The sequence below is a fragment of the Dipodomys ordii genome, unplaced genomic scaffold (genome assembly GCF_000151885.1).
Source record: "Dipodomys ordii isolate 6190 unplaced genomic scaffold, Dord_2.0 Scaffold27, whole genome shotgun sequence".
In the NCBI taxonomy this organism is placed as follows: Eukaryota; Metazoa; Chordata; class Mammalia; order Rodentia; family Heteromyidae; genus Dipodomys; species Dipodomys ordii.
In genome coordinates this window covers 19061899-19076246 of record NW_012267243.1, presented here as the reverse complement: position 1 = coordinate 19076246, position 14348 = coordinate 19061899, and the positions used below count along the sequence as shown (strand labels likewise).

Below are 14348 nucleotides of genomic sequence, written 5' to 3'. Positions count from 1 at the left end.
GCCTCCCGCCTCCCTTGTCCGCGTCCGCGACCGGAGGCCAGCGCGGCCCGACCCCGCCGTTAGCAGAAACGCAGTCTCCGGCCGAGGGGAAGCCCCCGCCGCCCCTCCCGGCCGCCCAGCCAGCCACGGAACTCTCACGCCTGGAGCGCTGGGTGGCAGGGTGCGCGTGCGTGCGTGCGTGCGTGTGTGTGGTGTGTGTGCGCGTGCGCGCACCCCCCCCTCCCCCGCCGGGGTTTGAGCTCAGGCCCCGCGCCCGCAGCCAGCCCCAGGCCAGGCCCCGCGCCCGCAGCCAGCCCCAGGCCGCCTTCGCGTCCGTCACGCGTCCGTCACGGAGCGTGTTGCCTGCGCCGCCCTTACCTTGGGCTGCCTTTGGGGACGCTTGTGATCGCTGAAGGTGTTCTTTTTGGGGTGCTTACTAGACTGGCCCGTACTGCTCGGCCGCCTGCAAGCCCTGATCTCCGTGGCTTGCTTTTAGGGGAGAGCCTCACTCCTGTCCAGGGGCGCATCTGCCCGGGCTGCACCTGCTTGGCAGGCCGCTGTCCCCAGGCCCCTTGGTCTGGCTCCGCTTCTCTGTCCGGGCGGCGTGGCAGCGCCTCTCCTGTCAGCTCCCCAGGTTCAGGACTGCCCCGTCTGTGAGTAAGAAGGAGGGGTAGTGACTGTTCTGCCCAGGCTGCGTGAACCTCCCAAATAGCTAGAATTACAGACGTGGGCTATAAAGATGGTTGTGCCCAGGTTGCAGGAGCTTGGCCTTTTGCTTCATTAAATATGTGTTCGGTTTTTTTTTTTTTTTTGCCAGTCCTAGGACTTGAACTCAGAGCCTGGGCGCTGTCTCTGAGCTCCTTTTGCTCAAGGCCAGCACTCGATCACTTGAGCCACAGCACCACTTCCAGTTTTTTCTGAGTCCTGTGAACCCAGGGCTTCATGCACGCTAGGCAAGCACTCGACCACTGAGCCACCTTCCCCGCCTGTGCATTAGTTTTTAAAAGTCAGGTTGTCAAGTAGCTGCAAGTATGTTCTAAACCTGTCTTGTAATCAAAGGGATCTGTGTTTTTTTTTACTTTGTCTAGATTGCTCTGGAGTTTATAAAAGTCTATGGTTTGTACACCCATTTTAACCATTCACAAGTATCATATTCAATGACATTAAGTATCTTCAAATTAATTTTCAGCTATCTCTGTCATTAAGTCTGTAAGAAGACTTTCTGTACCCAAATGAAATTACACATGAAGCAGTAAATCTGATTACTGTTTTTCTTCTTCAGTACTGGTGTTTGAATCTAGGGCCCCCTGCTTGCTAAACAGACACTTTACCTGTGAGTCTTGCCTCCAGCTCTCAACTTTGTCTCTATGATATTTGTCTTCTGTAAGGATGTTACAAAAATGTCATTAGGCAATACTTGTTCTCTTGTGATTAACTCATTTTATGTAGCATACTAGCTCGTTTAACTGTTTAAAATGTTCAAACACACAAAATTTGCTCAATTCTTTGATAAAAAGTAGCCATGGTGAATAATGGCATTACATACTATGTGCAAAAATCTGTTTTAGTCTTTCAACTTATTTTGTGTAGTGCAGCTGGTGGATTTAGGGCAGTTCTTCGTAGGCATGCTTTCAGAAATCTCCATACGTCATCTCCACTCCTGTTTCCACCACTTCACATTCCCAGCATCAGTGCATTGGTGAACCATTTACTGCCAGTGCTGGGTTTGCTATTTTTTTCTTAAGTCCTTTGTAATGTATAAATGTATTTCATTGGGTTTATATCTTGAGAAGTGTTAGTAATTTCAATAGTTAATAATTTTGTAGTCAAAATTATGGTTTATTTCTATGAAAAAGCATCTAAAGTCAACCATGGAAACAGGACCATATAGCAGTGTCTGGGGTTGTACATGTTAATTGTGGTGTAACCCCACATACATCTCAGAATCTCAGTGCTTTCAACAAAGATCTCATAGTAATGAAATTTGTTTTTTTTTCCTCATTTTTTAATTGACTTTGAAACTTTGAACTTTATATGCTGCAGATATTAAAAGGATGCTGGATTTGGGAGAACAGAAATATGACCTATCACATACTGTTTAATTTTCATTAGAAATTTTAAATCAGCTGTCCATATGTAAGAATGTGATGTTCCTATTCATATGTAGTGTTTACTGACTAAAGAGAATTGATGTATTTATGATGTAGAATTTTATTGCTCATGAATATGGTACTACTCTTCATTAGTTCTTTTTGCATCCTTTTTTCCACCTTAAACTGCATAAATTATTAGGTAGTTTTTCGTTTGCTTGGTATTGCATGAAAGTTCTAATCTACAAGAAGAATTTAATGTTTTTTCCTCCCTTTTTATTAATTGTATTTAGTATTTGTGTGATACTGAGAAATAGAACCCAGAGCCTCACGTGTGCTAGGCAAGCACTCTACCACTAAGTCACATTCCCTGCCTTCCTCCCACCTTTTTTTGGTCACAGGGCTTGAACTCAGGGCCTAGGTGCTGTTCCTGAGCTCTTTTGCCCAAAGCTAGTGCTCTGCCACTTTTGAGCCACAGCTCTACTTCCTAATACATTTCATAGTCTGTTAATTTATCATGTTTTCCAATTGGAAATAGGTTTCAGGAGATTTTTTAGATATAAATTATTAATCAAATCACAATTTTGTTTTTGACTTTATTTTAGTTTGAGTTAAAACCTTTTAGTAATAAATACTATGGTGATGGAGCATCATTTGTGCGTTTGTGGATTTTTGTTTGAGACAGGGTCTTGCTCAGTAATGAGTCCAGGTTAGTATTGAACTTGCTATCCTCCCACTTATCCTTCTCAGGTGCTGGTTTCTATTGCCACACCTGGAAAAACGGAGCTTTTTTTATCCTTCCAATTTCTTTTGGTTCGTGTGGCTTGAGCTCAGGTCCTGGATGCTGTCCCTCAGCTTTTGCTCTCAAGGCTAGTGCTGTACCACTTTGAGCTACAGCTCTACTTCCATTTTTCTGGTAGTTAACTGGAGAACAGATGTGAACCATCAGCACAGTGCCAGGCTCTGAATTCTCTTCCAGGTTTTTTTTTTTTGACAAAAGGCTCATATTTTTAAAAATGCCTTCTAAATGTCTTAAGTGGATGATCCCATTTTTTTCTTCATAGAGCTATGGATACAAAGAAATACTTTTTAAAAAACTTAAATGGAGACTTAATGTACCTTAAACATTTTTTTAGGTAAAGGTGATGTACAGAGGATTACAATTATATAAGTCAGGTAAACATTGGACAATATTACCCCTTCCCTTGCTCTCCCCAAAATTCCTTCCTCATTGTTTTTTTTAAAAAAGATAATATTGGGGCTGGGAAGGTGGCTCAGTGGTAGAGCACTTGCCTTGCATGCTCGAGGCCCTGGGTTCGGTTCCTCAGCACCACATAAGCAGAAAAAGCTGGAAGTGGTGCTGTGGCTCAAGTGGTAGAGCGCTCGCCTTCAGCTGAAGAGCTGAGGGACAGCGCCCAGGCCCAGAGTTCAGGCCCCATGACCAGACCCCCCCCCCCAAAAAAAAGATAATATTGAACTTTTATTCATTCCTAGACTATTAAAGGCCTTTCTCAGGTCCATAGTCTGTTTCTCTTTCTCAATTACTGAACAAATTTTGTACTTTTCTATTTTTTTATAGCTTCAGCTATCCAATCATGTTCTGTTGCTTTCTAAAATCTTCATCTTACCATTAAATTTTTCTTCTGAGATCTAGATCATGTATTCAGTGGCCAGTTCAGCATTTCCACTTACTTGAACACATTGTTGTTTTCCCCAGATTTTAGTTTACAACATTAGCTGTCATTCAAACAGCTTAGAAATAACTTCAATTTTTGCTCTAGTGACAGCAAACGAATATTAAATTCTAATTATTACTATTTTCCTCCTGTGTCTAGGTTGAGATCTCTGTTTTGTATTTGTGTGTTATCCTGGTTCTTTTGTTCTCCCTTAAGTTTTATCCCATTCTTTTATAGGATGACTTACATAATGCAGATCTGGCTGGTGGTGTGGCTCAGTGGAAAGATGCATACTAGGCCCAAGGCCTTGATTTCAAATCTCAGTACTGTCAAAAAAAATGAAGGTCTGTTCAAGTAACTAGTTTTTATTACTCTCCCCCTCATTGTTTATATCCTGTTTCAGGAAGTTACTGACTACCTTTTGTGGACAGTGGAAATTTTGGATTTCAGAGGGAAATACAAATTGCTTATAAGTATAGTTTACTAGTACCAGTAAGCAAATGGCATTTCTTAGAATTGGATTAAGCTTTTAAGTGGAAAAATCAATTGATTACCAGTTACTTAAACACTGTTTTCCTCACTCATCACAGCATACAGGACCCTCCTCTAGCTGGGTTCAGCCTATTTCTGGCTCCATTAATCTAGTCTGTGCTTTAGTGCTTTTGCACTTTGAAATCTCATATTCAGGAAGACACATTCATGTGGAATGTCTGAACCTCTTCATTTCAGTGAAGGATACATCTGATGATACAGTATAGTCTTGTTTTCTTCCTTATTTACTATGTTCTACACTGAACACGAAACCTTGTGTATCTCGTTTGTTCTTAAGGCTTCACAGTAGATCATAGTTCCTTTCATTAATATTTTCTGCTAGGAACAATAACAGTTAAGGAAACTTCGTTATTGTTTTATAATTACTAAATAAATGCAGAATCAGGTTCATTTTATTCTTTCCCCCTTGCACCCCTCCGGTGGTGCAAATCAAGCTGCATCTTAGGTAAGACATGTTCACACAGAATGAAAAGATTCCTGGGTTAGGTTTTTGTTTTTTGTTTTTAACCAGAACTGAAGGATTTGGATGAGGAGAAATGTTTCGTTACAGGGGTTCGTGTCCTTTGAGGATGTGTCTGTGGATTTCACCTGGGAGGAGTGGCAGGACCTGGACGATGCTCAGAGACGGCTCTACAGGGATGTGATGCTGGAGACATACAGCAGCCTGGCGTCCCTGGGTGAGCACAAGGACACTGTCTTTGTTGATAAATACAGAAACCACTTCTCGGTCTAATATACCTCTTCCTTATACTGAGGTGACACCTATTTACTTGCACCTATTTATGGAATTCAGGTTGTTTCAGTGTACAATACATGGAAAATGTATGAACTTCTTTGTATTGAGATCTTTTAAAAATCCTTGTTAGCCAATCTGAAATGTTGAAGTTCATTGTTGCTAACTATGGTTGTGCTTCTGTGGTATAGAATGTTGGAATTTATTCCTCCTCTCCAGTAGCTATCCTCTCCATGCCTTTCTTCCACACACCTTTCCATGCTCTGGTAATCATTATCATGTTATTTGAGATCAGTTTTATTTTCCATGTATAAGTGAGAATATTCAGCAGTCTTCACTTAACACGATTGCTCTCCAGTTCCATTCATGTTATTGCAAATGAGAAAATTACGTTTTTAAACAAATATAAAATGGTTAATAACTTCTTGTCTACATATGCCATATTTTCTTCACCCATGTTGTCTTGTAGTGTGAGTAGTACTATAATAAAATTGTAAGTGCAGATAATTTTATTTATTTATTTTTGCTAGTCCTGGGGCGTGAACTCAGGGCAGAGGCACTGTGCTTGGGCATCTTTTGCTCAAGGCTAGCACTTTACCACTTGAGCCACAGCACCACTTTGGGCTTTTTCTGTGTATGTGTTACTGAGGAATCAAACCCAGGTCTTCATGCATGCTAGGCCAGCACTCTACCACTGAGCCACCTTCCCAGCCCTGTTTAATAATGGAGTTTGAACTCAGGTCCCTGTGTCTGCTAAGCAGGTGCCTGGCTTTAAGGTTTCTTAAAATCATTCATTCTTTTGTTTTTCAACCAATTTAAGTCTGTTTAATTGCAAGATTACAGTCCATGAAGCCTGTAAAGTATAGACTCTTTCACAAAATATTTCAGTTGGTACTTCCTAAAGTGGAGATCAGTCTTCAGTACACCTGATGGGGCAGTTTGGTACAAATTTGACATCATTTCCTGTTATTAGGTCATTGTATTGTCAAACCTGAGGTGATCTTCAGGTTGGAGCGAGGATCTGGGCCATGGATGGTAGAAGCAGCTACAAGCTGGAGCTACACAGGTTAGTAAATGCAGTGAGTGACCGAATGAGGAGAGGTCATCAAATATTGGTCATGTTGAATGTTTTTCATCAATATCCACCTCCAGCTCCCCATCCTCACCTCCGGTTCCTGTCCAGAGGAGAGCGATCTTACATATTGTATGTTTTAGTGTTTTATATGTATATGTATGTACGTGTGTGTGTGTGTGTGTGTGTGTGTGTATAATGTATTGCAAAAGCCTAATCAGCTAACATTTACAAAAATTTGAAGTTGTATTCATTTTACACTTTTTTTTCTTGGTCCTGGGACTTGAACTCTGGGCCTGGGCTCTGTCCCTTAGCTCTTCAGCTCAAGGCTAGTGCTCTACCACTTGAGCTACAGTGCCACTTCCAGTTTTCTGGTGGTTTATTGGAGATAAGAGTCTCACAGACCATCCTGCCTGGGCTGGCTTTGAAGTGCATTCCTCCGATCTTAGCCTCCTAGGTAGCTATGATTATAGGCGTGAGCCACCGGCGCCTGGCCATTTTTGTTATCTAGATATTTGCTCTAAGTTCTCAGCTTTCCTCTTTTTTTTTCTCCCTATTTTTATAGCTTATTTTTCCCCATGAAGAGTTTTTGATTTTTGGTTCTTTCTGTTGTTGGCATTTGATCGCCTTCTATAAACTATAAATTACAATTATGTCAAACACCTTAAAGCACTCACATTTTGTTGAGATTAAAAATGAAACAAATACATAGTTTTTTGTTTGTTTTTTTTTTTGCCAGTCCTGGAGTATGAACTCAGAGCCTGGGCAGTGTCTCTGAGCTTCTTTTGCTCAAGGTAGCACTCTACCCATTAAGTAACAGTGCCTCTTTTGGCTTTTTCTGTTTATGTGGCACTGAGGAATTGAACCCAGGGCTTCATGCATGCTACACAAGCACTCTACCACTAAGCCACATTCCCAGTCTACATATAATATTTGATAGTAAGGTAAGAATTATGAAGAATGTTTTACCAAGGTGAAAGGAAAAAAAGGGCAGTTTTATTATTAAAAAAAAAGTCTAAAGGGAAGCAGTTTTAGTAAGTTTAATAAGATTACTATTCACTTAAGATGACTATTTTAAAAATTATTGGCTGGGAAGGTTGCTTAGTGATAGAGCGCTTGCCTTGCATGCATGAGGCCCTGTGTTCCATTCCTCAGCAACACATAAGCAGAAAAAGCTGGAAGTGGTGCTGTGGCTCAGTGGTGGAGTGCTAACCTTGAGCTTAAGAGCTGAGGGACAGCGCCTAGGCCCAGAGTTCACGACCAACAAAAAAATAAAATAAAAATTATTTTTGCTTTTGCCTGTCTTGTGGCTTGAACTCAGGGCCTGAGTGCTGTCCTTGAGTCCCTTGGGACTCACGGCTAGCATCTACCACTTGAGCCACTTCCCATTTTTTCTCAGTAATTTATTGGAGATAAAAGTCTCAGGGACTTTCCTGCCCGGGCTGGCTTTGAACTGCAATCCTCAGAACTTAGCTTCCTGAGTAGCTAGGATTACAGGTGTTAGACACCAGTGCCCAGCTAAGATTACTGTTGTCCAAATTTGATATACAATATGTATGTGAATATAAAATTTAGTCACAAGTGAACATGATTGTAATGAATTAAATGCCAGTATTTAAATTATAGTTTCTTCAGGCAGTTACCTAGGAAATTGATAAGACCATGGCAAAACAGGTCTGGAATTTTGGTTTATGGAGCACAGCATCACAGATTGAGAAAGTGACAAGTACACAACACGGGAGCATCTTGGATTGTGAAGGGCAAGTGAAATAAAGATTTGATGTTGAAGCGCTCTGATTTACGTATAGGAATGGGAGCAGAGTTTCATTTCCTCTTCTCTATGGAAGTTATTGAAAGAGAACAAAGAAAATAAATTTATATAGTTGACTCTATCCAGGAACAGGACAGCTAACCATGTTCACTTTGCTAAAGCAGGTTACTATGAGAATAGCTCTTTTTTTTTTTTTTTATCAAAGTGTGTTACTTAAAATGTCCTGTTTTGGCCTGGTGGCTTGCCTCTTGTTAAGGAAAAGAGGGACTTCTTTGGGATAAGAAACAGTTTTTGAAATGTAAAGTCTTGTCAAACTTGTTTCTTCAATTTATTTTTTCTTAGTTGTGGGGCTTGACCTTGACTGGGCACTGTCTTTCAGCTCAAGGCTAGCGCTCTACCACTTGAGCCACAGTGCCATTTCAGTTTTCTGAGTGGTTTATTGGAGATAAGGTCTCACGGACTTTCCTTTCCAGGCTGGGTGAACAAAGATCCTCACATCTCAGCCTCCTGAGTAGCTAGGATGACAAGCCACTGGCTCCTGGCTTCATTTTTTAAGTACACTTTTTTTTTTCTTTCAATTTTTTTGGCAGTCCTGGTGCTTGATCAGTGCTTGAGCACTGTCTCTAATAAGCTTCTCTTGCTCAAGGCTAGTACTCACCTCTTGAACCACACAGTATCACTTCTTTCTGAGTAGTTTATTGGAGATAAGAGTCTCAGTGCCTTTCTTCTGAGGACTGGCTCCGAATACAATCTTCAGGTCTTAGCCTCCTCAGTAGCTGGGATTATAGGCATGAGCCACCTATACCTTATAATTGGAGCCTATATCCTTATAATTGGAAGCTAACTTGTGTTTGAAAAACCTTATGTTTCTACTGCAGTTCTTCAGGGAAGAGTGTCAGCCCTTTGTCTAAATTGTGTTCCTGCTCAGTGAGATACAAACCTTACATCTTAGATAGTGAATCTAGGAAAACAAAGTGGAAAACAGAGTAACAGCAACCAAAAAAAGCGAAATAGAGGCTTACCATTGTAGTGAAACCTATTTTAATTAAATATCTTTCCCATTTTTCAAAATAATATAACAACCCAAAGTAACAGAGTAATATGATTTGATACTATAAAATCAATGAATGTAATTTCTAATATTCATTATTGACAAAATCCACACATATTTTGAATTGTCTTTGGAAATCTTAGGTCATTAGTGTAGGAACCTTCTTCATTTTTATATTTGAATTTATTAAAAAATGTTCATCTGTTGATCATGAATACAGCTCTTTGTATTTCATTTTAGATGTCCAGAAAGAGAATGACCTGAGTGAGACCAGTCATGAAAATCAAGAGAGAGGTTTATGGCAACTTAGAGTTACCAGCAACAGCACATCAAAGGAGAAGGATGAATTCAGAAAAATATTTAATAGGAACTCAAACCATGTTTCAAGTCTGATTGTAAAGAATAAAAAGCTTTCAGGAGTGATGCCCAAGACACTTGATATATGGCAGAAGGTGCATCTTTCTAGTAAGTCTGGTGAGGTGCAGGCTGGGGAGGAACCTGATGGCCTTCATCAACCTCAGAAGACCCTTAGACATTCTGAGCATCTTCGTGTGCCTAACACAAGTCAAGGTAGGCAAAAGAACTTACAAAGAAAAGCTTGCAGCATGAAGGCACTGTGGAGACATAAGAGGCTATATATAGGACATACCTCTACTAAGGGTGCTGAATGTGGAAGGTCCTTTAATAAGGTAGCACATACTACCCAGGAGGTGATTCAGGCAAGAGAGGAAACTTTTAAATATAATATATATGGGAAAACACTATATGAAAAGTCTAAACATACTAAACGTGAGAAAAGTTGCAAAGGTCAAAAATATGAATGTAGTGATTGTGAGAAGCTTTTTATTAAGAAATCAAACCTTATAAAACATCAGAGAACACATACAGGGGAAAAGCCCTATAGATGTAATGAATGTGGGAAATTCTTCTGTCAGAAGATACAACTAACTGTACATCGAAGAAACCACAGAGGAGCAAAAGCCTATGAAGGTTATGAATGTGAAGAAAACTTTAATCAAAAGCAAAACCTCACCAGATATCAGAAACCTCAGACACGTGAAAAACCCTATGGATGCAATTCATGTGGAAAATTCTTTTATCGGAAGTCACACCTTTATAGGCATCAGAGAGTCCACACAGGGGTGAAACCCTACAAATGTATGTTTAAAGAATGTAGAAAAAGTTTCTTCCATAACTCATCCCTTATTATACATCAGAGAACTCACACAGGGGAGAAGCCCTATGAATGTAAAAAATGTAGGAAAACTTTCTACTCTAAATCTGACTTGAATGTACATCAGAGAACTCACACGGGTAATAAACCATATGCATGTGAACAATGTAGGAAAACTTTTTACTCTAAGTCACACCTCAGTATACATCAGAAAATCCACACAGGTGACAGACCGTATGCTTGTGAAGAATGTAGGAAAACTTTCAACCGGAAGTCGAATTTCACTGTACATAAGAGAACTCATGCAGGTGATAAGCCCCATGGATGTAATACATGTGGAAAAACCTTTCATCGTAAGTCACATCTCCACATGCATCAGCGAACTCACACTGGTGAGAAACCACATGCATGTAAAGAATGTAGGAAAACCTTCTACCAGAAGTCTAGCCTTATCAGGCATCAGATAATTCACACAGGTAGCAAACCATATTCCTGTGAGGAATGTAGGAAAACTTTCCTACATAAGTCATCCCTGACTGTACATCAGAGAAGTCACACAGGTAATAAACCATATACATGTGAAGAATGCAGAAAAGCTTTCTACTCCAAGTCACATCTCACTGTACATCAGAGAATTCACACAGGTGAAAAGCCCTATGAATGTAAGCAATGTACAAAAGCCTTTTACCAGAAATCACACCTCAGCAGGCACCAGGTAACTCATGGAAGTGAGAAACAATTTGAATGTAAAGAATGCTTGAAAACTTTCTATCATAAGTCAACTCTCAAGACACATCAGAGAATTCATATGCGAGAGAATCCTGTAATAACGTTGTTTGAATGTGAACAATGTTTGAAAACCTTCCACCATAAGTCATCTCTCAAGCTACATCAGAGAATTCATATGCGGAACAATTCCGTAAAAAATACGGAAAACATTTTTGCACAAGCCATCTTTACCAGCAAGTTCACATAGGGGAAACATCCTAAAATGACGGGAGAATTTGTGAGAAGGCATATCAGCAGGTATCAAGGGACTGGCACGGCGGTCGTGCATAGCACAGACCGGCTCATTTCACTGGGACACAGCCCTGTTTTTTTTTTTGGTTTGTTTGAAGGACCATGTACAGTGGAAATAGGTGCATGTAGTGATCATTCATATGGCCCATATACATGCTTCCATTAAGTGCTTTCTGATGAGCCCTGGCCTGAAGTCAGCAAGACCCCTAGACTGGGCCAAATGGAAGGTTGTTGTGATTTAAGATGAACATAACTAAAGAACAAAGATCTTCCATCTCCGTCTGTTTAGTTTACATACGAGAAGTGCCCCGTTGAGCCATTGTATTGTTTGCATTGCAATGTAAACCCAGTGTCGCTCACATTGCAAAATTGTCACAAAGGAGAAACTGCTTTTACCTTTTATTCTGAAGTCACTTTATGAAAAACAATTATGTGAAGAAGTACCAATAACGAGTATGCCTTATAATGCAATTTTAATACATTGAGTAAATGAAGTCTTCATGAGTCACTCTAATATGTGAGAAATTTCCACAAATCTTTCTCAACTTTTTATGTTTCAGTAGTTTGTATTGAAGCAAAACTACCAGTGTCAGTAATTTTGATGGTAATTTCTAAGTGGAAGTTATAGTATTGGAAATTATTTTTAAAAGTATCCAGTTGTCTACCAATAAATGAATATATTGCCATTCAGTATATTGGGTTGTATCTTGGAACATTTGTGGAAGTCATGAATGCAGGGTGGAGTCACTATTGGCATCTAGTGGGTAGCAGCCAGCCATGCTTTTAAACAACTTCCAGTGTACAGAATATTAATTCAAATTATATGATTTGTGCATGTGAACATTTTGTATAAAGAGAAATAACTTTCAAGAGTACGTGCACTTTGTAGTTGGAATTACATAGTGACTGAGCCTGAGATTGTATCTCTGCAATAGAATACAAGTTTGTCATGCATGAGGCTCTGTTTCCAGCATAAATACATGTATATATTATATATAAATATATGTAATGTGTATTATACATGGGAGATGTGTGACATTGATTTTTCACATTTGCTGGCCACCCAGTGGTACATGCCTGTAATCTTAGCTACTCAGGAGTCTTAGATGTAAGAATCGAGGTTTGAAAACAGCCCAGGCAGCAAAGGCCATGAGACTTGTATCTCTTCAGTTAATCACCAAAAAGCCAGAAGTAGGGGTGTGGTTCAGGTAGTGGAGTGCTATCTGAACAAAAAGGTCAAGGACAACACCTAGGTCCTGAGTTCAGGTAGGCCAAAGTACATTTAGTAGGAATATGTAGACATTCACAAATCAGACATTGTAAGTTGCTGAACCTGATGGTGAGTTCATCTGAACCATAGTTCTTAGGCCATCCAACTTAATGTCAACTAGTTTCTGAAAAACATTAATTCCCCAGTGTACAGCTATGTGTTGTCTAGCAGACATGGATACTCAACTCCATGCCCTTAGAGTTGGAGACCTATTGCTCCAGGCCTTAGAAGACAGACAAGGCTGGAAGCACTCAAGTTTTAGAGGTTTATCACAGAGGGTAGTTCCACCACTTGACAGTTCTTTTAATCCTTGGCTCCCAGCAGCAGTGAGCAGTGGCATCAGCAAGAAACAGCAAGGTGGCACCTTCTGTTTGACATGTTACACAGCCCTCGGGTGCTGGGACCCCTGGCCTTCCAGGTGTTCTAAGTCTAAAGTATAAGGATCCTCAGCCTTCAACATCAGTGGTGTTACAGCCCTTGGGCCTCATGTGTTTGAAACCTTCAGCCGTTGGTGGCTCAACCAAGGACTGAGTTGTCTGGCTGCTTACAGACTGCCATCTTTCGGTTCTCTACTCATCTGCCTTTCGTCAACTTCTGCCGACCTTTGTTGACTCTGCTGTCTCTTGTTTCTGCCTCAGCTACTGACACTGCTTCCACCATTTTGCATTGCTTCTTTCATTTACCAGCTCAGATGGTTACTAAAATTTGCAACACCAAGGGGCAGCACTGAAGGTGTTTACTGGACAGTATTAAGAGCATACTTATATAGCCAGAAGGGGTGTGTGGCTAGAGTGTTTGCACCAGTCACAGCCTGTCATGAAAATGAAGATTTTTGTTTGTGCCAATTACGACAGTCCCTTAGGCGAATGAAAAAAATATGTGCATGTGCTGTAAGCCTTTGGGCTACCATGGGAGATGCTCCTCCACTGGGAATTACTGCTTATGATGGCACATAGCCCAGGCCAGGTGCTGCTGCCATGCACGTGTAGTCCTCACTACTCGGGAGGCTGAGATCTGAGAATCCTGGTTCCAAGCCAGACGGGGCAGGAAAGTGAAACTCATCCAATTAATAACAGAAAAAGCCAGAAGTGGAGAGGGCCAGCCTTTAGCAAAAGGAGCTCAGGGACAAGAAGTCCCTGAACTGTAAAAACATCCCCTTCCCCCCAAAAGAACACATGCTGTTTGGAATGGTGCATGTGACAGTGCTTTCTGAAGCCAGGCTTTGCTTTAGCACCTATTTCATACAGCTCCTGCAGAGTCTTCAAAACACCTGTCAGCATAGTCCATGCAGTTGGCTAACAGTTCTTCACTCAGAGCATCTGAGGCACAACAATCAATTAGGACACCAAATTTCCCTAGCCAGCTCAGTTTACATAAAGACCAAAAGGCATGTTTGTCATTAAGAGTTAACAGTGCTTGAAAGTTCTCTAATCTCCTGCCTAGTTGTCCAGGGAGAAGCAGGTCCCTCAATCTGTCTCTCAGGGAAAGCAAACACCATGTGAGGTTATGGAATCACAGATAAATAGACACAAGAGAAGGACAGAAAAGGTAGTGGAAGGTGAGCTCCAGGAGAGGATTCCTTAGTGGAGGATGACCATGGGAAACGGAAGCAGAGACTCCACTAGCACAAACGCCAGGAGCTTCCACGGTGCCATTTGTGCCACCTTCCCCACAAGAGGAAACTGCTCTGCCACACTCAAGGGTACACTCTACTCAAGTGTTTGGACCAGAAACTTCCGTGGGCAGTTGGATACAGAAGTAGGCTGCATTGAGACCATGAGGTTTCTCTCCAGCCTGAACAGTTGTGGAGATGGGTAAGGATGTCAGTGAAATCATAACATGAATGTACTAAATGCCACTGCAGTGTACATGCAGTGAGTTTCATGAAATGCACGTAGGCATGTATAGATAGATAGATGATAGATAGATAGATAGGCATTTTAATGAGTATGGTTACTTT

General features: G+C 40.9%; 1 protein-coding gene across 1 annotated transcript; it reads left to right on the top strand.

Annotated features, from left to right (window-relative positions):
- Positions 1-3565: 3565 nt before the first annotated feature.
- LOC105985280 (zinc finger protein 39-like) lies at positions 3566-11804 on the top strand. Its single transcript, XM_013015765.1, has 4 exons — positions 3566-4089; positions 4848-4974; positions 6004-6096; positions 9165-11804. Exons 1-4 carry the CDS (start codon positions 4084-4086, stop codon positions 11072-11074), a joined length of 2136 nt encoding a protein of 711 aa, XP_012871219.1. The 5' UTR covers positions 3566-4083; the 3' UTR covers positions 11075-11804.
- The last annotated feature ends 2544 nt before the right edge of the window (positions 11805-14348 follow it).